Raw genomic sequence first — 25,486 nt, forward strand, 5'->3', positions numbered from 1 at the left:
AAGTGAATCCGTCAGACATATACATAGATCCATTCTTTTCTCCCACATAGGTTATTACAAATGATTGGGTAGAGTGTCCTGTGCTATTTTTTGGATTCTGTAGGTCTTGGGACACAATCCTCATAAGCGTCAGCTGTTTGCTGTGGTTTCCACATGCTGGGCTGCCTTGGGAGGGAAGCCAGGCTGAGGGCATGGAACGCAAGTCACATGTTACCCTTCCTTGCCTCTCACCACGAGGGGTCAGTCAGCACACTGTGCCTTTCTAGGTGTCTGGCCCCCCAAAAGGCCAAATTACCTTAGAGCCCCTAGGCTGGCCCCTCGGGATTGGTGGAGCTACTGTGACTGCTGCTCTTGCTGCCAGGGAGAATCCAATTCCATAGTTTAGTGATACAGGACTCTTATTCAAGTTCTAAGTACAAGTCTTTTTTTTTTTTTTTTTCCCCGTGCTGCACCCTCAGCATATGGAAGTTCCCAGGCTGGCCTATTCCACAGCCACAGCAATGCCAGATTAAAGCCATGTCTGCGAGCTACACCACAGGTCACAGCAGTGCCGGATCCTTAACCCACTGAGCGAGGCCAGGGATCGAACCTGCATCCTCATGGATACTAGTCATGTTCATTTCCACTGAGCCATAACAGGAATTCCCTAAATACACATCTTCATGTCCTCGGATGGATGGACGCCTGTTTCTATGAAAGGAGATCAGAGAGATTCTAACCCACTGCAGCCGGGTGGCAGGTGACAGGAATTCTTAGAACACTTTTGTTCATTAAGACGCGAAGTGCTACTATCATCGACAAGTATATCTGATACATCAGCAGTTAGAAACACTTCTACAGCAGGTTTTCACTTAAAAAGTGAGAAGAGGCATTCCCACTGTGGTGCAATAGGATCGGCAGCCTCTTTCAGGCGCCAGGACACAGGTTCGATCCCTGGCCCCACATAGTGGGTTATAGGACCTGGCATTCCCACGGCTGTGGGATAGGTCGCAACTGCAGCTCGGATCTGATCCCTAGCCCAGGAACTCCATATGCTGTGGGTCTGCCAAAAATAGAAAGAAAAAAAAAAAAAAAGATGAGAGGCTATGGGTGTGTTCATTTAGTCCAGATTCATTCTGTGTATCAACTCCTGTCCTCTGACACCAGGCTCAGCTACAGAGGTCATCTGGGTTTTGCATTTTCTTGTCCAAAGTCATAAGCTAGAGCTGTGTCAGGTTTGGAAATACAGTCCTCTCGGGTTTTATGGCTCGGTGACATCATTTGGGTTTATTTTTCTTGTTCTCTGGAACTGGTTGGTTTTGCTCTTTCCACTCCATCAGCAGAGGCAGTTTTATAAATACACTGCCTCTCGATCAGTCTGGCTGCAGAAGACTCAGCCATTTCTAAGTCGGCAGGCAGAGCGCCTTGTATGCCCCAGCAGGGCCAGCATCTCTCGTTATAAATGCAGGAGGTAGAGTGTGTCCTCCCATGGGCCATAAACAGCACGCATCAGAGCGATGCAAAGCCTCTTCAGTGAGGTGCTATCAGGGAAAGGAGGCATCTTTAATCCCTAGATTTTTAGAGGTAAAAGTGCCTAGATCCTACGAAGTTTAGGTTTCTTTCCTTCTTTCTTTCTTTTTCTCTCTCTCTCTCTTTCATTTTTGGCCACTCAGTATATGGAGTTCCCAGGCCAGGGATCAGATCTGAGTCACATTTGTGACCTATTCTGCTGCTATGACAATGCCAGATCCTTTAACCGGCTGTGCTTAGCCAGGGATTGAACCTGCGTCTTGGTGCTGCAGAGACACTGCCAATTCCGTTGCGCCAAAGCAGGAACTCCTATTTCTTAGCTAATTCATAGCAAAGAATCCAGGTTTTCCTACTTCTGGTTCCTGCATCCTGCTGCACAGTACTGACGCGGGGCCGGGTGCCTTTTCCTCCTCCCGCAGACCTGGGTTGCAAACATGGAAATTTCTACAGTGGCCCCTTAGAAGCCTCTTTGCTCTGCTACTTGATTCCCTCTCACCAGGTTTTTCTCTGCACTTACGTCTCATGGACCCATCACACTCTCCTCCGCTTTCTCAGCTTCTGTCTTCCCCCCCTGCCCAGGCTGGGAAGCTTCAGGTGAGGACTAGTCACTGGGCGGCCAGAGTCCTATCCGTAACCCTGCAAATGTGTGTCGCACTTTGCAATTTACAAAGCATGTATCCTTATCCTGCTGACCCTCACAACGACCTGTGGGAGAAGCCTGGAAGATATTATTATTTTTTCAGAATGAATTAAGACCACATTCATCGAATTCCTGGTACAAGTCAGCAACTATACCAGAGATATTTTATACTCAGGCCTTCTGCTGATTCGTTGGGGGGTTTGCAACATTTTGAAAAGGTGCCTGTGGAGGAGTGAATGACACCAAGCTGGCCCTTCCTGTGGGGTGACTCAAACGTCTACCAGGACAGACCGCAGGCTGGGTTTCAGCCCGCTCGTCCTCTTAGCTGGAAGTTCTACCTTAGTAGAGGTTCATCCATCTACTTCTCATAACAGATCTAGAAGGTAGGCAGTGCTCCCTTTCTACAGATGGGAAAACGGAGGCTCAGGAAAGATAAACGTCTTGGGTAGAATAACAGGGCTTCTTGGTTTCGGAGCTGGGGTTAAACCCCAACTCTTGGCGGTCCCTCGTGGCTCAGTGGGTTAAGGATGTGGTGGTGTCACTGCTGCAGCTCTGGTTACACCTGTGGCATGGGTTCAATCCCTGGCACTGGAACTTCTTTTTTTTTTTTTTTTTTTTAGGGCCGCATCTGTGGTATATGGAGGTTCCTAGGCTAGGGGTTGAATCAGAGCTTCAGCTGCTGGCCTACACCACAGCCACAGCAATGCAGGATCCGAGCTGCATCTGCGACCTACACCACAGCTCACAGCAACGCCGGATCCTTAACCCACTGAGCAAGGCCAGGGATCAAACCCGCATCCTCAGGGATCCCAGTTGGGTTTGTTACCACTGAGCTACCACGGGAACTTCATGTTGTGGGTGTGAAGGAAAAAAAAGAAGAAAAAGAAAACCCCAACTCTTCTGAGATCTAAGCTCGTAGTGATTTCTCCAGGCAGCTCTACCCTCTGCCTCCAGCAGCCCCTGCCCAGCCCTCAGAGAACAAGCACCTCCACAAGGCCCTGGGCCCTTGTCATTTTGCCAGTGGAGGGAGCCGCCTCTTCACAGAGGAACGAGGCTCCGAGCAGATGGCTTCTCTATGGGATTGTGCATTGAAGCCCTCTGGGGACCTTGTGGTGATGCAGATTCTGAGTCAGAAGATCTGGGCTGGGCCTTGAGATGATGCGTTTATGACACGCCCCCAAGAGCTTGTGCTCCTGCTTTTGGTCCATGGGCCACACTTTGCTTATTGGCAAATCCTTTGTGTTGGAGAAACCAGTTTATAAGTTCTACCTTATAGAACTTTCTCGAAGCATGGTCTCCACTTAGGTCAGAGTGATCTGGAGCCTTATTTACAAACTGGACCCCTGGGCCCCAGTGTAAACGTCCTGAATCTGAATCTGCGAAAGTGAGGGCCAGGAATCTGCCCCTCCTCCACCTCCCTGAGAGAATCACTGCCTTAAGCCTTTGGCATCTTAGAAAAAAACATTGGTGGCATGCAGTACAATCCCATTTTACCCTGACTTAATACGAAGATGTCAGTGCCCCCTTAAACAGCGAAGAGTATTGGGTATATGTTTCTTTGTTTAATAAATGTATACAGTATACATGAGGCAACTCAAAAATCAGCAAGAGGAGTTCCCATCATAACGCATTGGTAATGAACCCTACTAGTATCCGTGAGGATGCGGGTTAGACCCCCGGCCTCGTTCAGTGGGTGAAGGATGCACTGTTGCTGTGAGCTATGGTGTAGGTTGCAGACATAGCTCCGATCCCCCATTGCTGTAACAGAGGCATAGGCCGGCAGCTACAGCTCTGATTCAACCCCTAGCCTGGGAACCTCCATGTGCCAAGGGTGCAGCCCTAAAAAGACAAACAAGAAAAAAGAAAAAAAAATCCCCTAGAAAAGGGAAAGAGGAATCTAGTGCATTGAATCAACTCTGTAGGAAAAGCTAGACGTTTGATTAAGTATCAGTTGATTGAGACAAGTTTTGGAAGAGAGGCCAACTTGTCTAAAATGTCCTTGAAGTCTTCTTAAGCGATGTCTGTGAAATAGAGAAGCCCACCCAACAGGGATATACGGAACCACCTCCACCAGCTTGATCTTGTTGGCCCTGTCTTCCTTGCCCGTGTCGTTAGCGTTCCTGGCATCCACTTGGTCATTTTTCCAGTGATGAAGCCAAGTACGTTTTGCTCTGGAAGCAGTGATGAGAAATACTGGGCGTGCGGGAAGTTAGAGTTTAGCAAGATGGGTGGAACCCAATGTCGTCAGTGTCCTTTCCTGGGCAGACAGTTCTGCCCTCCTGGCTCTCCTTTCTCCTGCCCACGTGAATGACCACCTGCTGCCCAAGACAGACCCACAAATGAAGAAATCATGGGTGAAGGGCCCCCGGGTGAAAAGCCTAACACTTGAGGACACATTGTATTTGCCAGGTGCGCGTCAAGGCTGCCGACAGCCGAGGGGATGCATCATCCTTCAGTCGCAGGACCCAGGTGGAGGTGGTGAGTTTCTGCATCTCGTCACCCTTGGAATTAGTACCAGCTGCTTCGGTCCTGCCCAGGGTGACCCTGTGTCCTGTAACTGGAGGATCATAACCAACAGGATGAGCCTTCGAGGAGGTGGTTGTGACTCGTTCGCACTTAGGTGTTAGGGGAGCTATTTGATCAGGACCCCTGGAATTATTGCACTTTTCTCTTCCTTCCTTCCTTCCTTTCTTTCTTTTTGTCTCTTTAGGGCTTCACCCTTGGCCTATGAAAGTTCTCAGTCTAGGAGTCAAATCAGAACTGCAGCTGCCTGTCTACACCACAGCCACAGCAACGCCAGGTCCAAGCCATGTCTATGACCTATACCACAGCTCACGGCAATACCAGATCCTTAACCCACTGAGCGGGGCCAGGGATCAAACTCACATCCTCATGGGTACTAGTCGGGTGTGTTACCACTGAGCCACCACGGGAGCTCCTATTGCGCTTTTCTGTATCTCAGCTGTGAGGTTGGCAGCTTACTGTCCACACAGCCACAATGACGTGATCCTAAAATGTCGATCCATTTTGGGCTCACCTCTCCCTCCTAGGGTATTGATTTTGGGGGAAGGTGTGAATTTATATCCCCAGGTAAAGCATCACACAGCTTCAGCTCATTCTATAAACATGTTTTGAGCCTCCTGCTTGGTGTTTGGGGCACCAGACGAGATGCTCAGGCTGTAGTGACAAGTTCTTCACAGCCCTTGCTCCTTTTGGGAGGGACACCTGTGTACCCTGGAAGCAGAGTGCAATGTCCTCGGAGTCCAGGTCCTGCATCTGTAAAAGTGAGATGCTGATAGGGTCGGCTTCACAGGCTTGTTGAGGGGATTAGGTTGGCGAGACAGGAAAAGCTCTTAGAACACTGGCACGCAGTAAGCATGTGGGAGGGGTGGCTGTAATTCTCATTGTCATTGTCATCGTCACCCCCATTGTTGTTGGCACTGACCTAGCCCCAAACTAAAGAGGGTCCAGTGGCTGCAGGAGGAAGGAGGGGTGACCATCAGGAGAGGTAACAGCTGAGCTGAATCTTGAAGCAAGAGGTGGGATTAACCCAGGAGACCAACTAGAAAACCGAGTCACCAAGTCTCGGGGGGGTTGAGACAGCAGGTGGTTTGGGGAACCCAGCAGTTTAGGAGTGAGGAGGTACCTGTGCATAACGGGGAGAAAAGGAAGCCGATTCCCGGGGAGGGGCCTGGGGTGAAACAGGAGAGGAAATCTGCAGAGGGGCGGAGCCTGGAGGCCACTGGGGAAGGCACAGCCGCCACCGTGAGAATGTGAGGGGCAAAGGCCCCCCATGGGCTTAGCTGAAGATGGAGACTGAATGTGGGCCAGCAAGGAGGTGAAATCCATGGGAGAGAAGCAGGTGCCACCAGAGAGAAACAGGAGTTGCCGTTGTGGCTCAGTGGTTACGAACCCAACTTGTTAGTATCCATGAGGCTGCGGGTTCAATGCCTGGCCTCACTCAGTGGTTTAAGGATCTGGCATTGCCCTGAGCTGTGGTGTGGGTCACAGACACGGCTTGGATCCCGTGTGGCTGTGGCTGTGGCTGTGGTGTAGGCTAGCAGCTGCAGACCTGACTGGATCCCTAGCCTGGGAACGTCCATGTGCCGTGGGTGCGGCCCTAAAAAGCAAAAACAGAACATGAGAGAAGCAGCTTTTCAGCTGTGATAGGCGAGGTTGTTTCCGGCTGGGGGAACCGGAGCCGACATCACAGAGGTGAAGGGGGGCTCCAAGGAGCCTTGATGATGTGTCTGGAAGTTGGGCTGTCTTTCCAGGCCTTTGGTACGTTTTAAACTGAAGGGTGACATCATCAGCTGTGTGCCTGGGAAGGTCATTGTGGTGGGGCTGTGGCCATTAAACTGGAGAAGGCCACACTCAGGCAGAGAGTTGAAGAAAAATCCAAGGCTTCAGAGACCAAGTGTGTATGGGGCGAGAGGGGTGGGGCGTGAAGTCAGGCGTGCTCCCCCCACCCCCTCCCGCCCCTGCCCTTCCTGGCTTGTCCCAGGCACCTGCAACCCCAGGACTCAGCCATGGACCCCCAGGCCCCCAAGGAGAGATGATGTCTAGGAATATGAGGTACAGACAGGAGACTGCAAGCTCATCTCACAGATGCCACCCACCCACCCACACCCACACAACTTGGAACATCTCTGGGAAGCATCAGTGCCACTGTCACCGAACCAAGGGGTGGGGTGTGTGCAGGTGCCACCAAGTCCCCAGAGGGCCTGTCAGAGCCGCATACAGTTGGAACAGCCCCCCCCCCATACATTTGGATGCCACATGAGTGGGCCGGCCAGCCCAGCCACTGCGCTCACACCAAGTCCATACCTGGGACACCTGAGCCTCTGTATGGCCATGAACCCTGTAAAGCATCCTCGTAGGTGGGTTGGTCATCCCCAGAGGAGGGAATTCAGGTTGGTGGCATTGAAGCACCTCTTGGTGGACTTGACCCTTGAGCTGGCGTCTCACCCCCTGCCTGTTGGAAAGTAGTGGCCCAGGGGATGTTTTCACAATGGCAAAACTATAGGCTTCGTGCATTTTCTAGAAGAGGCCTCTCGGAAGGTCCATGGGTTTCCATGAGCAGAGGAGGGCACCCCTCCCCCTCCTGCTGCTGGGGAACCTCAGCCTGACAGCGGTGACAGACTCTGCCAACACCTGGGTCCCTGAGGGCCCTTGGGGCCAGTGTGCTTTGAGCAGGAACTGAGAGCTGGTGGATGTGTGTTGAGTAGCACACACCTGCTGGTTCTTCAGGTGACGGGTTTTGTGTCGAGGCCCGTGGTCCCCACGTGGACACCTGTGGGGTTCGAGGTTTTTCCCTGATGCCCCCAAAACTCACATCTGCCTCTCGCCCTCCTTCTGCCACAGATCCTGGCGCCCCTGTGAAATTGCCTTGTCTGCCAGTGAAGCTGTCACCTCCACTACCTCCAAAGAAAGTCATGATCTGTATGCCCGTGGGGGGGCCAGACCTCTCCCTGGCATCCTACGCGGCCCAGAAGGGTGGCCAGCAGGGCAGCGCCCAGCACCACCACACCGTCCTGCCATCCCAGATCCAGCACCAGCTGCAGTATGGCAGCCTCGGCCAGCACCACCCCTCCACCACCGGCTCCCTCCCGCTGCACCCCTCGGGCTGCAGGATGATAGATGAGCTGAACAAAACGCTGGCCATGACCATGCAGAGGCTGGAAAGGTAATAGGGGATTGGGGGGTGGGGAGGGGCAGGAGGGGAGGGCTGGTAGGGTGGGGGATGGGGATCTGACCTTGACCAAGGAGGGAGAAGACCCTTGCAAAGCTCACCCCAGCTGTGGGGTTGGGAGTTTGAAAGTAAAATCAGACCAAAATTTCAGTGGCAAGGAATGTATGGAAGAGAAAAACAGTGTTGCCAGTTGCCAAACTATGGAACAATCACATTTATCAAAAAGAAAATGTTGGAAGTTGCCGTCGTGGCTCAGCAGTTAACGAATCCGACTAGGAACCATGAGGTTGCGGGTTCGATCCCTGGCCTTGCTCAGTGGGTTAAGGATCTGGCATTGCCGTGAGCTGTGGCGTAGGTCGCAGACGTGGCTCAAATCCCGCATTGCTGTGGTTGTGGTGTAGGCCAGCAGCTACAGCTCCAATTAGACCCCTAGCCTGGGACTCTCCATGTGCCATGGGTGCTGCCCTAGAAAAGGCAAAAGAAAAAGAAAAAGAAAATGGCGGAGCTCTTGCGGCTCAGCGGTAAAAAATCCAGGTTCGATCCCTGGCCTTACTCCGTGGGTTAAGGATCCTGTGTTGCTGTGGCTGTGGAGCAGGCTGGCAGCTGCAGCTCCGATCTGACACCCTAGCCTGAGACCCTCCATATGCTGCATGTTTGGCCCTAGAAAGAAAGAAAGAAGGAGGGAGGGAGAAATGTATATATATATATATATATATATATATATACAACATATGCACATATATATATATGTGTGTGTATATATATATATAGCCAGATAGATATTTAACAAGCTTCTATTATGAATCCATAGGCCTTGACATTTTTAGGAAGCAGATACACATAATCAGTAATGTGGTAGCCCCATGGCAGGGAGATGGAGAGAAAATCTTATTTTTCTACTTCCTGTCTTTCTGTACTGCCTAATTTTTTATTTTGTGTCCATAACTTCCATGATGTTGAAAACAATGCAAATATAGAGTAAGAAGAGAGGCGAGCTGGCAGGGCCGTGGTGGAAACCAGAGGGCTGGGAAGTGGAGAGGTCCACCCTTGTTCCTGCTGATGGAGGAAGAGCAATACTGCTGTTGGCTTAGGTGCCTTCAAGCCTCTAATATTTACCAACAGCTGAGCCAGGCCCCTCTTTCACCAGAATCTGCCTCTCAACAGCATTTCCGGGAGGTCGGCCAAGAGGGTCCAGGGTCAGCCCTGCAGTGGGGACCGTGACTCCCCACCACCCAGGGCATCCTCGTGCTGATTCTGAGTCGTGCGTGCACATGTGTGCATGCATGTGTGTGTGTGCACATATCACCCCCTTGTGCCCAAGAGGGGGCTCAGGTTTCCCAGTCCAGTTCCAGGGCATGTAGCCTGACCTCGTTCCCTGGCGTGACAAAAAGGAAGTGCTGGGATCTGGCACGAGGGTGTGTCTGCGCTGGGGTCTTGAACGCCTATCCCACGTCAGTTCGCTGGGTCCTGCAGGCAGGCAAACCGCAGCCTGGAGCCCAGCCAGTCACCAGGCAGAGAGCCAGGGGCGAGATGGACACAGTTGGGATGTCGCTGCTGTAATTTCCTGACTCTCGGTGGCTTTCTCGCTTCCTCCGTGTCAGCCAAGGTCTCCATGTTTGGGAAATTAACGACTCCAAGGGAAGTTGTTACGTCTAAAATTCGGACTTGATAGGTTCATGTTAATATCTGTCCTCACTGGAAAAAAATAATGTATTTGGCCTGCTGCCATGATTTTCACCTACTGCTGTGGCTAATGAGGACAATATAATTGAAAATTTAGATGGCACTTTTTAGCCGATCACACACTTTTAGCACCTTAACCCTCACGCCACCTACGGAGACTGAGTCAGCTAAGGGAGGCCGAGTCACTAAGGGAGACTGAGTCACTAAGAGAGGCCGAGGGCCCAACGCCAGCCCCTCCAAGAGGGGGCCCGAATCTTGGTTCTCATCTGCAGAAGTTGTTGAGAAACAGAGAGCCCGCTTTTTGATACCTTCCTAGCAACTTGAGAGAATAATTTTACATCTTAAAATAACAAGCGATTTTATTCATTGTGTATTTTCCTTGTATTTTTTGAAAGCTTCAGTTGGTGATGCATTGAAAATTCAAATACGCTAAGTCAACCAGCCACCCAACCATACTGGTCCTTTGCCGTAGACATTTTGCGCTGGGGAGTAAGTCCAGGGCCTGAACCGTCAAGGCTGGGTCTTCCTCCTGCAGACGCATCACTCTTTCCGCTACAGCACAGCTGCTTTCCTCAGGCCAGCAGGGAACATGCAGCGTGTACCAAATGCTCCGGGGTCTTCCAGCTCCCAAAGAGCAAAGGAGCAAAGTCCTTGCCGTGGTGGCCTGGGGTCCTGTTGTCTCCCTGTCTTCATCTCCTCTTCCCTCGTTGCTTTCTCTCTCCTTCCACGTGGCCTTGGACGTGCTTGATGCCTCCTGACAAAGGGCCTTTGCACTACCTGTTCCCTCAGCTGAGACTGCTGTTCCCTCCAGGTATCCGCCAGTCTCCCCCCGCCCCCATCAAAGGTCAGGTCAGAGCGACCGGCTTTGGGGCTCTAGCCACCTCCTCAGTGAAGCCCTCCCTGATCTCTCTATTTAAAATCACAACCCTCCTCCCAACACAGAGTAGGCCCCAGCCCCGCATGGTTCTTTGGCAGCGTTTCATGGCATTTTTTGCCACCGGATGCTCCGCATTTGCCTTTTACTTTTCTTACCGCTCTTCTCAACTAATCGAACATACGAGGTGGGAGAAGGGCTTTGAATGAGTGATGGACTGTTTGCATGATGCATGAAGGTGATGCCCCCGGGAGTTGCTGAGGCGGCTCCTTGATGCTTAACCCTGTCCCTACCGCTGGATAGTTAGGTTACTTGCAGCATTTGTAGTCTTCTTTTTCACTGTTGAGCTTTGAGGTCTCACAAGACCCACGCTATGTAAGAATTACGGGACTGCGGAGGATGTCCGAGGCAGATCAGAGGAAGGAGTGTATTAGATAGTAAACCAAGCAGGTCCACGTGGAAAGAATAATTGAAATCTCTGAGTTTAAATTCAAAGAGCAAAATGTTGAGTTTGTGTTACTGTTATCATTTATGCATATCAACAGCCAAATAATATTTTTTTTGTCTTTTTGTCTTTTTAGGGCCACTCCCATGGCATATGGAGTTCCCAGGCTAGGGGTCTAATCAGAGCTGTAGCCACCGGCCTACGCCAGAGCCACAGCAACGCCGTATCTGCGACCTACACCACAGTTCACGTTAACACTGGATCCTAAACCCACTACGTGAGGCCAGGGATCGAACCTGCAACATCATAGTTCCTAGTCGGATTCATTTCCATTGCACCATGATGGGAACTCCCCAAATAATCTTTTTAATGTATTTTGTTTTCACCCACTGGATTTTGGCTTAGGTTTTTTTTTTTTTTTTTTTTTTTGATCGTTTTAGGGACATACCTGCAGCATATGGAGGTTCCCAGGCTAAGGGTCAAATCGGAGCTATAGCCACTAGCCTACGCCACAGCCACAGTAACACAAGATCAGAGCCCCATCTGCAACCTATACCACAGCTCATGGCAATGCCGGATCTTTAACCCACTGAGTGAGGCCAGGGATCAAACCTGCATCCTCATGGATACTAGTCGAGTTTGTTAACCACTGGACCACGATGGGAACTCCTGGCTTTTGGGAAATTCTAAGTATCGTACATTTAGTTAGATAAATTTACTTATCACACATGACCCTTAAAAGTAGACAAGTAAGAGTTCCTGCTGTGGCACGGTGGGTTAAGAATCCAACTGCAGCATCTCAGGTCACTGCAGAGGCAGGGGTTCAGTCCTGGCCTGGTACAGGCTGGTAAAGGATCCGGCATTGCTGCAGTGTAGGTCACAGCTACGGCTTGGATTCAGTCCCTGGCCTGGGCATTTTTATATGCCATGCTTGTGGGCCTTTAAAAAAAAAAGAGGGCAAATAAATACATTTCTAAGAAACTCATTCTTCCTCTACTTTTTCCTACCCCAGAATCCCTGAACAGATAGGAAAGCTCTGACATTTGCCAGGCCAAAATGTCATGCAACTGCTGATGCTAAAGATGTGTAGCCCTGGAATGAAAAACAGGCCCAGCAAAGAAAAACGTAGGTGTTGGTGTTTCCTTAGGTAACCTGATGATCAATGAATGATTTTTTATTGAGCATTTTTCTGGATGAGGCTCTGTCATTGGCTCCAGGGATACAGCCGTGAACAAAATACAGAGGGCGGCTGCCCCCAGTGTGGCTTAGTCTGATGGGAGCATGAACTGCTGAGTCAGCACCAGTGGGGGTGCAGGGAGGGAGGAGAGAGCACCCATGGGTCGCCTGGTGGATGGGCTTCTCTGCAGCACTGCAGTCTGAAAGATAGAAACCAAAACCTCAAAGGCAGAACCAGGAGAAGAGGGAGAAAAGGGACTAAGAGAGTATTCTAGGCAGATTAGAGGAAGGAGTGATAGATAGATACACCATCGTCAAATGGGTGATGAGATTTTTTCATAAGAAAAGGCAGGAGGAGTTCCCTGGTGGCTCAGTGGGTTAAGGGCCCAGCCTTGTCGCTGCTGTGGCTTGGACTGCTGTTGTGGCATGGGTCTGATCCCTGGCCCCAGAATTTCGTATGCTGTAGGTGTGGCCAGAATGGAAAAACAGGCAGGAATTTGACAGTTATTCTCCAAGTTTTTAGAGGACTTGTCATGGAGAATGAGGGAAATGACAGAAGGTTATAATCTGACATAAGGAAAAACCTAGGAACTCATGGAGAGAACACAGATCTTTTAAAAAGATCAGGCTGGCAGCTGTCCCAAATGGTTTTCTGTGTGCTTCCTAAAGAAAAAGCCCTGCAGGTGAAAGTGTCTGCTAAGGACCCGTCCGACCCTATAACTCCATGTTAGTTACAGTGAAGTTAACTCTAATGTGACTGTTTTTAGAAATAGAATGGTTTCACCTTTCCTGAAATGTTAGCTGTATCTCTCTGTTAACACAGGCAGTGATAGTCAACTAGACCCAGAAAGGCTTCCAGAACCATTCTGCACTCTTAGCAACTCTTATGGAGCACTGCATGCATCAGCTAGAGATGAAATTACTACCTGTCAAAAATATTGAAAAAGGAGCGATTTCCACCTTGGATAGAAGAAATTGAAATCTGTAGCCCCTTGAATCCCTTCAATCTTTGTAATTCTGTTATTCCGTAATTATCTTTAGGCCTTTCAAAGATCACAGTTCCCTTATAATTCTAGTATCAAAACAGTGCAGAGTGATAATGACTTTTCTTCATGTGGCCTCCAGTGTCACAGGAAATTCTAAAGAATGATTCTTGGTCCTGAACTCAATGGCCTCTGGGGTTTCTTTCAGGCTTAACAGCCTGACATAATTCCTGCCTTGGTTTATGTCAGTGTTTCCACCTGCAAGTCAGCATCTTCGTGAAGAGGAGCAGATGGGCCTTGGTACCTGAGCAATCTGAACCTCTGGATACCCAAGTGTTATTTGCTTGCGAAGGGGTATTTATTTGAAGCAGCTCGGGATTTTGTTCATCACATATAGCACGTGGCATATAGTCTCAAAGAAGATGTGTTTCCAGGGACCAATTCTCTTTCTTCTGTGGCTGACCCTCTCTTGAAATCTGATGCAATTCTGGTGAGACGTTTATCCCTGAGCTTTCGAGGCTGGAGTTATCTATCTCTTTCTCTAGGTCAGTACTTGAATTTTACAGCGTGTACTTATCATCTGCAAGTGGCTGCATGAAGATGTTGTTTTGCACTTTAATTGCTATTCGAAGGGGCTTGATGAGATTTCAGAGGAAGAGAATGGGACCCTGAGCCAGACTCTGTGCCAGGCTGGTGGGCAGAGGAAGGTAACAACGAGATTCGACAAATTATTAGCACGTCTTAAGAGGATCCAAAAAGGAAGTGTATTTTTACAAGAGAGAATCTGCCCCGAATTTCTATGTGTCCACCAGTAGGCACCCGCCCCCCCTCGCCCTTGCCCAGAGAATAAGTATTGATTCTTTGATCTTCTTGGAAATCATTGTCCAAAAAGACTTTGCAGGCCAACAGTATTTTGAAAGCTACAGGAACTGTGTTGATTCAAGCAAAAGATAATCTCCATCGTGATTGGTTTATGGCAAATTGCTGGTGTTTAAGTACATCCGTTGCTAAAACAGCAACTCCCGACATGGATGTTTACGAAGCATTAGCCTCTGATCTTGCCTTTGAGCTGGGCCCAAACGGCTCTCCATTTTCCTGGCAAGGAACCGGGAGCCCAAGATGCTCCATTCGTCCATGACCCGGCTGGGACCCAAACATGGTCCTCGCTCCACGTGCATCTCGCTCTCCTGGCAGCACAGCCAGCCAGGCCTGACCTGGGACGTTGGCTGATGTCTAGGGACAAAGCTGTAGAAAACTGCCGTCGGGTTCCTCCCTCAGAAATGGAGAAACTGTGGGTTAGGCTCTGGTTTTCTTATGGTTTTATTCATCACATCCTGGCCCCAGACCCTGTTTCAGAAATGTGGCTTATCAGTCCCTAGAAGGACAGAGAAAGGAAAGTGAATGAATTAATTTACATTCATCACCACCGCTGGGGGGGAAGGAGGGGGAAGCAGCTCCAAACACATTCTTCACTCAGGAAAGCTCAGTCCCCGAGTCTATATATAAAACAGCATCGTTTCCTGCTGACTTCAGTCCTACATATAAAAAAAAAAAAAAAGCTCTAATATTGAGTCTCTTATCTTAGAAGGCCATGATAAAACACACAGTTGATGCCTGCTTTCCGAAAATGAATCTGTTTCACTATTTTCTTGGGTTTCACTGGTTATTTCTGTCATTTTCCGGCCTCGGGCACTGCCATTTGTAGCGTAATTTCTCACACATTTTGGGGCCCCGAGAAGAAAACATCTGGTTGTTCCCTGTTCTCTCTGAAAACTCTCTTTATAACCCTGTGCAGTTGAAATGACAAAAGCCATTCCTGTTGAAGTTGAGTCTCATTTTTGGCCTCAGACTGGAGGGTAATACATTTGCTTTGTCCTTTTCAGGAGATGAATATCTTTTTTTTTTTTTTAAATGTTAGCAATACTTGCAATTGAAAATTAGATGCCAGAAAGCAGGATCCCTTTGGGACACGTTTTTCTTTAGAAATGGTGCAATGGCTCCCAGGTATTTTCAAGGAAGATTAAGGATTAAAATGGTCAGTGATTTTTTATTTTTATTTATTTATTTATTTATTTTTTGTCTTTTTGCCTTTTCTAGGGCCGCTCCTGTGGCATATGGAGGTTCCCAGGCTAGGGGTCGAATCGGAGCCATAGCCGCCAGCCTGCACCAGAGCCATAGCAACACGGGATCCTAGCCACGTCTGTGACCTACACCACAGCTCCCGGCAATGACGGATCCTTAACCCTCTGAGCAAGGCCAGGGATCGAACCCACAACCTCATGATTCCTAGTCAGATTTGTTAACCACTGCGCCACGACGGGAACTCCAGTGGTCAGTGATTTTTAATTGCGAACCCCGCCCCTGGTTTCCTGTGAGAGCAACAAAGGTGCTTGGTAACAGGCAATCCTATGCCCAGGGAGTAGCCACAATGCTCTACCGTGTTATCTACCTGTTGCCACATGATGGTGAGAAAGATGATAGTGAAGTTCTCCTGAAAAGGGACCGAGTTGTAATGACCCTGAGCTGTTATAGATGTCTTGGCATTTGGTTCATGATGAATTATGAAAAATAAACTGCCTCTCCCTCACCGGTAATGAACATGAAAGGTACAAGTCTCTCATTTTCAAAATCTAAGCATTTCTTAGAAACATGTGACTGTTTAAATGGTGGGGAGGAGTTAAGACCCCAACTAGTATCCAGGAGGATGCGGGTTTGATCGCTGGCCTTGTTCAGTGGGTTAAGGATCTGGTGTTGCCGAGAGCTGGGACAAAGATTGCAGATGTGGCTCTGATCCTGTGTTGCTGTGGCTGGAGTGTTAAGCCGGCAGCTACAGCTCTGATTTGACCCCTAGCCTGGGAACTTGCATATGCCGCAAGTGCAGCCCTAAAAAGCAAAAAAAAAAAAAAGAAAGAAAAAGAAAAAAGAAAGAAAAGAAAAGAAATGATGGAAAAATGTGGCGGGGGTTGGGGAAGGGCTCTGAGAGGTGCTGTTATCCTCTCAATTTATGTGTCTCCTGCTTGGTCTGGTAGAGCCCAAAAGGAGAGTTGAATTTTCCAAAAAGGAGACTCATGAAATATTATTCTGGATGGAGACAGGACGAAGGGGAGAGGGTACAGCTTTTCACTTCCCTGACATGTCCTGGGGACATAGTGAAAGTGAAGAGAGTTTGAAATGCGTGCTTCTTAGCAATTTAGAGGACTCTGCCCTTTTACTCTTAAGCATTCTTAATCCTACTTTTGTGCATCTCCTGTAAAAAGCAGGCCTCTTGTTTTAGGTAAACTTCTGTTTGTTCTTGACGTCTTCATTTTTTTTTTTTTTTTTTTTTTTTCCGTGAAGGGAGATATTTAGGGACTTGCATCCTCTAGGGAGAAAGAAGTGAGGACAAAAGCAAATTCACATCCTCCCTCGCAAAGTGACCTTTCAGCAGAGGAGAGAGCTGGCACAGCAATGAATATGTTATTTGCTAGATATATAAATACATACATTGAGGAAAATATTAATCGGGGGAGTGGAAAAGGATGAGGTGGTGCCTTTCTGTCCTCAAGGAACAGTGTCATTAATGTGGTTGCAATAAACCTATCGCATCACTTCTTTTCTTTGCATCCAAAATCTTTTTAATAACAAGCAGGATCTGGGGTTCGTTTTCGTAGCCTTGGCTGGTGGTTGGCCTCCGGTCCTCTCAAACTGCTGGCCCTTGGGGCACACATAGGCTTTGGTGTGGCCATGCCGGGGCCTGGGGTCTTGCCTGTACACCTCCCGGCCCTTGTAAGGACCAGAGAGGAGGATAGTTCCATAGCCACTGGGGGAGTCCGGGGCCCGCTGGTTAAAGGGGAGGCTCTTGCCCCCAGGCTTGAGAATGTGGCTCCAGGCACAGCCGCTCCATCGCCAAGCACGCACTTCAGTTCGGGTACCTCCTGGACACACATGAGCAGTTACCGTCCCGATGACTCTGGCTGACTTGCCTTTCTGGCTGGGAAGCTTCACCTTCCAGGTCATCCAGGAGAGAGACACAGGCGGCCGGTTGATGTGACTCATGAGCAGCTTGTTGTGTACAACCTGAAGGCGGAGTTGGCTTGTCTGGCCAGAAACCTGTATGGCTTGACCATCAGCCTCGGGTTAGCTGTCCTGGCCCTTGGGCGCCTTGCATCAAACCTATTGGTCTCTGTGATGGCTGATGGCGCCCCTCCTTAGCCAGGTCTGGAAAAAACTGCCTCACTCTCTTATTGATGACACACCGTCATCCCAGGCTGGACCATCCAGCTTGGTCAGATTCTCTTCTCCTCGCTCTCGTAGCCTGTTCTCTCTGCACAGCTGCTCACCCCCAGCCACGTGCTACTCACGTGAACACGGCCGTACCGCCAAGTCTAGAGTTGAGACCCACCTCGGTCTCCCATCACAGCCTTCAGCCTTCGGGCCCTTCCCAGAAGAGCAAGGGCAAAGTTGGGTCCTGTGACCATCTGTTGTCCTTGCTTTTCACTCTACAGATAAGTGTCACATTCCGTGGGTTTTTTTTGAATGCATGATGCAAAGGCATTTCATAGTGGGCACATCCATATACAAGAAAATAAGGGCCTCGAAGGTTCTCTGGGAGAAGGCAGCCTGGTGAAGTGAAAGAGCACAGGCCCTGGTGTAAGAACACCCATGTCTTCTTCCCTGCTGTGTGATCAGAGCCACGTGATCGCTCATTTTCTCAGAAAAGTGATGTCTTCCTCCATAAAATCAAGCTAACAGTAATACCCTCCCTGACTTTGCAAGGTTTTCGGTGAAGATGAAATGAAATCATGAACATGTATGGAGCACTTTGATAGGACCCTAAATGTTAGCTATTGTCACTGTTTTGAAAGAGGCCCTGGTCCCTGGAGCGCCCTGGGGTACTTAAATTAAGAGAGTGAAATACTCCAGCGTGGTGCCGCTGGCCAGCACGTGTGAATGTCACGGAATGCTCTCAGGTTTTTGCAGCTTCATCCCTAGTGCTTTCTCAGGAAAATTGCATCATTTGGAGCTACTTGGATGGGAAACAGAATTCATCTTTTCCCCCCTTGGAGGAGAATTGGGGCCTTTGGTGTTCATTTAAATTCATCATACAATGTCCTGTAAGAAGAAACCTTGTAGATTGCCTCTAGACCAACTCCTTCACCTTACGAAGCAGCCTAAGTGGACAGTCGTAGCTGAAGTGGCCTGACAGCTGGTGAGCGTAGAGTTGGGAAATGTGCTGACCTTACGCTCTCTCTGTTATGCCTTCTGTCCGGGGACGGAAGGCATGTGGGTACCCGGACGTTCTTGCGTGCCCACATCTTTGTGCCTTACCTGTGGGTTATCTTCTTAGGAAGAACCCTGGATCCCTACGTCCTTTCCTAGGATGCTTTTCCCTCCATAGCACGACGATCTAAGGGTGAGGGATAATTAATGTCCGTGGTGAGAGGTGTATTCTGGCCTGTTCTGGATCCTAGAGACTCCGATTCAGAAATCTGATTGGCTTTTCCATCTGTTCCCAAAACATGCACAACAATGGGGCTGGGATATGAAGGTGGCCTGGCTCTGAGGGGCTGGTTCTGAGGTGGAGTGGTGGCAGGAAAGCCCACAGTGTGTTTGGGAAGCGGCAGGTGCCTGCTGTGGCTGAAACACCAGGTACACCGTGAAGAATGGTCACTGGGGAGATTGGAAGGAATTATGGGGCCAGACCGTGAAGCATCCCCGAGTCCATTCCAGAGGGTGAGGTTCCACTTGACCGTGAGACCCTTCAAAGATCTTTTAATTGAGGGCATTACATGATCAGACCTGTGTGACAGCAGTGAAGCGTAGGGCTGGGTGGTGGTGAAGAGGAGAGAAAGTTCTGGAAGAAGAGTAAGTTTCGAAGCCACCGCAGGGCTCTGCTCCTCCCGGGCGGCAGTGTAGTGACAGCAGTGGAGGCCAGGCTCTACTGCCTACCACCCCACCGCTGTGACCGTGCCTGTGTGCCTCGTTTTTCCTCTCTGAAATCGGGGAATAATGGTAGTGCCTATCGAATCGTGTGGTGGTGAACCTTCGGTACATCCGTCTCGGGCTCTGTGTGAGCATTGACGGTGATGGGTCTTATCACCACTGCGTGCAGTGGTCCATCCAGGAGGAGTCAGCGAGCTTCCGTTCAGGAGGCGAGGATGAGGGGCCCCAGGTTTACCTGAGATGTTCATTCCCACTCACCCACCTGGAAGAGGAACAGCAAACACAACCCCCGTGTGATGAGGTCCACTTGAATTCCCAGCAAACTAAATGCCAATCCCTGAACAGGTTTTTGTTTGTTTGTTTGTTTTAATTAAAATATAGTTGACTTACAATGTTCCTGCAATTTCTGCAGTACAATGAAGCAACCCAGCCATATACGTATATATATATATATATATATATATATATTCTTTTTTTGTACTATCTTCCATCATGTTCTAACCAAGAGACTGTCCACAGTACCCTGTGCTGTGTAATAGGACCCCACCACCCATCTGTTCTAAATGTAATAGTTTGTATCCACCAACCCCAAACTCCCCATCCATCCCCTTCTCTTTCCCATCCCCCTTGGCAAATACAAGTCTGTTCTCTATGTCTGTGAGTCTGTTTCTGTTTTGTAGATAAGATCATGTGTGCCATATTTTAGATTGCATGTATAAGTGATATCCTATGGTATTTGTCTTTCTCTTTCTGACTGACTTGGCTTAGTCTGAGAATCTCTAGTTGCATCCATGTTGCCGCAAATGCCATTGTTTTGGCTTTTTTTATGGCTGAAAATAAAAAAGGATGTTATGGTATCCCATTGTATATATGTACCACATTGTATATATGTGGTCCATTCATCTGTCGATGGACCACTTGGTTGTTTCCATGTCTTGGCTATCGTGAATAGTGCTGTAATGAACACAGGGATGCAGCTATCTTTTTTTTTTTTTTTTGCTATTTCTTTGGCTGCTCCTTGGCATATGGAGGTTCCAGGCTAGGGTGAATCGGAGCTGTAGCCACCAGCCTATGCCAGAGCACAGCAACGCAGGATCCGAGCCGCGTCTGCGACCTACACCACAGCTCATGGCAACGCCGGATCGTTAACCCACTGAGCAAGGGCAGGGACCGAACCCGCAACCTCATGGTTCCTAGTCGGATTCGTTAACCACTGCGCCACGATGGGAACTCCCAGCTATCTTTTTGAATGAAAGTTTTGTCTGTAGATATGCCCAGGAGTGGGATGGCTGGGTCGTATGGTAGATCTATATTTAGTCTTCTGAGGTGCCTCCATGCTGTGCTCCACGGTGGTTGTACCAATTCACATTCCCACCAACAGTGCAGGAGGGTTCCCTTCTCTCCACATCCTCTCCAGCATTTGTTATCTGTTGACTTGTTAATTAATGATGGCCATTTTGACTGGTGAGAGGTGGCACCTCATTGTAGGGATTTTTTTTTTTTTTAGGGCCCCTCCTGTGGCATATGGAAGTTCCCAGGCTAGGGGTCAAATTGGAGCTGCAGCTGCTGGCCTTTGCCACAGCCACAGCAATGCAGGATCCAAGCCACATCTGTGACCTACACCAGAGCTTATGCCGGATCCTTAATCCACTGAGCAAGGCCAGTGATTGAACCCACATCCTCGTGGTTACTAGCTGGGCTTGTTACTGCTGAGCCACAAGGGGAGTTCTACCTCCTTGTAGTTTTTGATTTGCATTTCTCTAATAATTAGTGATGTTGAACGTTTTTTTTTTTTTCATGTGCCTGCACGCTATCTGTATGTCTTCTTTGGAGAAATGTTTCTGCCCATTTTTTGACTGGGTCATTTGTTGTTGAGTTGTACAAGTTGTTTGTGTATTTTGGAGATTAAGCCCTTGTTGGTTGCATTGTTTGCAAAGATTTTTCTCCCATTCTGTGGGTTGTCTTTTCATTTTTTCTAATGGTTTCCTTTGCTGTGGAAAAGCTTTTGACCCCAAGAGTTTTGATGTGAATGTTCTAGAATACATCTGATTACATGAGTCAGCCTTCCCTCGGGGACTTGGACAGGTTCTCTGGAAGATGTGGTGACTCTTTCAGGCCACTGAAGTGGCATTTTGTAAATCACTCACCTGGGCAGCATAATGAGAAAAGCTGCTTCCTGCGAATTAGTTTGGAGCCCTTGCAGTAATGGGGTAACTGCTCAGGGACTTACAGCAGGGAAACTGTGACAGTGTCAGGTCATTGCCACTGTCCCCAGGGTGCCAACCTGAGACACAGCAAGTCAGGAACGTCGGGCATGGGATGGGCAGTTCATCCTTCAGCAAAAACTCAAATTCTGGAGAGTTAATACCCAAGTTGCACAAGAAGAGACTCACGTGGTTCAACTCTGAGAACACAGCACGTAGCAAAGGCATTGAGGACACTCTAGGCACTTTTGCTTCCTGGAGGACATTTGGTAATATCTGGATTGTCCCAGCTGGAGGAGATGCCACCAGCATCTGGTCAGTAGAGACCAGGGTTGCTGCTAAACATCCTATAACACACGAGACTCCCCACACACAAAGAATTGTCTAGCCCAAAATGTCAACCATGCCGAGGTTGCGAGAGTCTGGCCTGGGCCAATATTTAGCCAAAATGTCATTGGTGGTACCCAAAGTGAATTTGAGACAGCTTTTTAAAAGTTTTCATAGACACACATATATTTTAATATGTTATAAGCACATTATTGACATAAAACTAGTGATTACAAGGATATTCATGCTTACCATGAGACGAAATTCGTATTCAAGTGTTTTCAAGTGTTGACTTCAAGACACAAAGTAAATAATAGTGTAAAGGGACTTCCAGTTGGGCTCACACAAAAGAGCTCAGGAGTGTGGGATGATGGAGGTTAGAAAACACTGATCTGGACCAGCAGATTCCAAAAGCTTTTTCTGTTAAAAAAAAAATTGAGAATAGTAAATATTGGAGGCTTTGTTGCAACTTCTCAATGCTGCCATTTTGATGCAAAAGTTGCCCTGACAATAGGTGAACAGATGAGTCCTTTTCCCACTCCGACCATTCTGTCCCCAGTGTCGAAGATGCGACTTTAACCACAATGTCCCAGGTGTAGGCTGACTGTGTAACCTGATTAATTACCCTGTTAATAAGATTTAAAATATTTATAAAGTAATATTGCCCATTTTGCACACATGTTGACAGAGCATTCCGTTTCCTCCTCCTCGCATGCGTGTGGTTAGTGGGGTTTGTGTCTAACCAAAATACACAATCTTACAAGGAACACAGTTCGATTTTTGGACACGATTCATAGGACACAGTGGGTTCCATTTCCACCTCCTTCCTCTACTCCCTATGCCTCATGGGCCCATTAATTACCCTCTCAGAGCCTCCTTTTCCTGTTTAATAAAATGAGGATAATGACTCCTCTCCTGCAGGGATGTTCAAACAATGTAATGAAATATTGGATGTGGAAGTTTCCAGAACACTGGACGACCCATGAAGGAAATGTTTGCTTTTTTTCCTTTTCTACCTTCGTTCTTCCACATATTTGATTCTGTCATTAAGCCATTAGTAAAAGTGCCAGTCCAGTCAGGGTGCCGAAAACTGTGCCAAAAAAACCACTGGATGCCTCCCTGAAAGTTAAAGAATGACCTTTTCATTAATAGCCTTTGGAAATGACTCATCAATGGCTTACAAATGCGCCCAAAAGTCCCAGCCCTTCTTTCTTTCCGCACAAACAATAAGCAGTGACTGAATATCTACTTCATCTCAGCCATGGTGCCAGGCACCTGCTCTGCAGATGAAGAAGCCATGGTCCCTGCCCCTGGAGGCATCTGCTGCTCGGTTGGCTAGGGAAGCTAGTAAGCAAACAGAGGTGCCCCCCTTTCACAGCTGTGAAATCTCCCGAGAACACAGCACAGTGTTGGGAGACAAGGATGAGAAGATAAGTAGAAATCGACAAGGTGGATGTGGGGTGGGAGCACATCCCAGGCCAAGAGGGTGCAGGGCGCTGTGACCGAGGGGTGAGCTGTGTGGGGACAGAGGTGGGGAGGAAGGATGAGGCTGGGTGAGTAATAGGGTCAGATCACGCAAGGCATTGCTCATCCGGCTGTGTATGAATGACTGCTTCCAGGCTGATGGTTTTCACGCGTCTCCAGCAGTGAGACCTTTTATTTAGAGCAGGTCTCTAGGTGACACCTCCACTATAGGAAACCAGCGTTACTGAGGCTGTCGGACTGAGTGTTCCCTTCTTCCCTGTAACCACTGGCGGTGGAGACCAGACCTAATGAGGAGCTGCATGTCCGTTGATTGAGTTCTTTGCTGTGAATGGTATAGCTCGCATATGGATTGTCGGGGTTTTCCGTGGGTGTTGCTCTCGGAGCCCTGGTTTTGGAGGTGAGGCAGACGTTCAGAGACCTAACAGGTGAGATGGCTTCGTCTGTGTTTCTGAAAGTTGAAGACAGTCTGGAGGCTAAACTGAAATGGAGATGGTTTGGAACCCCTCCTAGAAGACCTTTTCTAAGAAAGAACAAGTGAGGAGCCCTCCGAAACCTTCCCAGTACAACACACGTCCTCCAGCCCTACGAACACCGAAGTGCTACCCCATTTTGCCCCAGGACACTGAGGCTCGGGGGAGTTAATAAACTGGCCAATGTTGGGAGGTCGAAAGTGATGACCTGGGACTTGGACTGCATCTTGACTCCTCAGATAGGGGCACCAGCAGAACCTTCCAGCCTCCTCAGCTGATTCCTCCCCTGTGTCTTTGCTTGCCATCCTGTGGTCATCTAGGGCTACCAGATCTATGCAATTAGCTGGGGGTTGTCTTTCTCCCTCTCAGCATTTTTCCTCACACATCGTTGACAGTCAGTGGATGTTTATTAATGGAAGATTTTAGTTTAGTTTAGTTTTGCTTTTTAGGGCTGCACCTGCAGCCTATGGAAGTTCTCAGGCTAGGGGTCGAATTGGAGCTGAAGCTGCCGACCTCCACCACAGCCACAGCAACCCCGGATCTGAGCCCCATCTTCGACCTACACCACAGCTCACAGCAACACAGGATCCTTAGCCCACTGAGCAAGGTCAGGGATCGAACCCGCATCCTCATGGATACTAGTCGGGTTCGTTACTGCCAAGCCACTGTAGGAACTCTGATTAACTGAATATTTTTAAAAGCCTATTTGGTGGATGCACCAGCTGCCTGGGAATCCACCTTCTTTGTCCTTTTGGGAAGGTGGACATCCTGTCCCATGCTAGAGTCATACTCCAGGAAGATAGCTGAATTGGCCAGGTGAGGTCTCTAGCTGTGGCTGCGAGGTCCCCACCAGGCAGTCACTGGTCCCCATGGCTGGTCCCTATTTTACCAGGCTGGTTGCAGCCTATGTAGGACTTGCCCACGGAGCCCGGGGACCCGCCTTCTGATCCCCTTCCGCCCAGGATCTCACGCTTTCCATGCATCTTTGAGAGGAGAAACTGCAGTCTCTTCTTCATCCCAGCCTGCCTGCGAAGCTGAGTTTATTTCCCTCTACATAGCATTTCTCCTTTCTCTGTCCTCTTGAGGCCATCTGAAGCCTTCGATCTTAAGGAGTTCGTAGGCTTTCTAGCTTCCGACGTTTATTTCTTGAAGAGATGCTTCCAACCCAACACGACTATCTATTGGCTTCCTTGCATCCCTTTGGCACTTCCCCAGCTCTGTGCCTTCACAGGAACCATTAATTAAACTATAAATGAGGCAGAGGAGAAGGCAGGGGTGGGACAAACGTGAACCACGAGCTTACATGCCTGCCTCCCCATCCCTGATTCCTTTAATACCAGTGTAGAAATCCATGCGCCTTAGAGACCCAGGGAGTGTCATTGATGGAGGGGCCACCTGTTGAGGCGGGTCAGTAACTCCCTAGCCAGTCACCTTTCGGTCAACCGTCGTATTTGCCACCCAAGACTATCTCTTCTGTACTCCACCCTCTTGTTCTCACTGCCATTCATATTAAATTAGGTGGGAAAAGCCCCTTAACCCACTAGTGCCTAATTAAGATGCTGCGTTTTTATAAATGGGTGACTTATTTAATCTTAGCGGTAGAAGGTTGTTGTGTTTTGTTATTTTATTTTATTTTATTTTATTTTATTTTATTTTATTTTATTTTATTTTATTTTATTTTATTTTTCTCTTTAGGGCCACACCCATGGCATAGGGAGGTTCCCAGGCTAGGGGTCCAATCAAAGCTGCAGCCACTGGCCTACACCACAGCCACAGCAACACGGGATCCCAGCCGTGTCCGAGACCTACACCACAGCTCACGGGAACGCTGGATCCTTAACCTGCTGAGCGAGGCCAGGGATCAAACCTGCATCCTCATGGATGCTGGTCAGATTCATTTCCACTGAGCCACGAGAGGAACTGTGGGGATTTTTTGTTTTTCTTTTAAAATTTGATTTAGTTCATTGCCTTGAACATTACAGCTCGTCATGTGTTAAGTAGATTTCCCATTTGTGTCACTCAAGAGTTATGTGAAAAATAAAAAGAGCAAAACAGCCCTTTGGAAACCATGGAAGG

At 48.7% G+C, this 25,486-nt stretch overlaps 1 protein-coding gene across 16 annotated transcripts in view; it reads left to right on the forward strand.

Moving 5' to 3' along the window:
• PHACTR1 (phosphatase and actin regulator 1) overlaps positions 1-25,486 on the forward strand; it is a 561,465-nt gene that overhangs the window by 478,792 nt on the left and 57,187 nt on the right. For all 16 annotated transcript variants that reach the window (XM_021099752.1, XM_021099751.1, XM_021099756.1 and 13 more), the window contains one exon: positions 7,514-7,835. In XM_021099752.1, the coding sequence (XP_020955411.1) occupies positions 7,514-7,835 (322 nt within the window). The remainder of the gene's footprint in view (positions 1-7,513; positions 7,836-25,486) is intronic.

This window comes from Sus scrofa, chromosome 7 (genome assembly GCF_000003025.6).
Source record: "Sus scrofa isolate TJ Tabasco breed Duroc chromosome 7, Sscrofa11.1, whole genome shotgun sequence".
In the NCBI taxonomy this organism is placed as follows: domain Eukaryota; kingdom Metazoa; phylum Chordata; class Mammalia; order Artiodactyla; family Suidae; genus Sus; species Sus scrofa.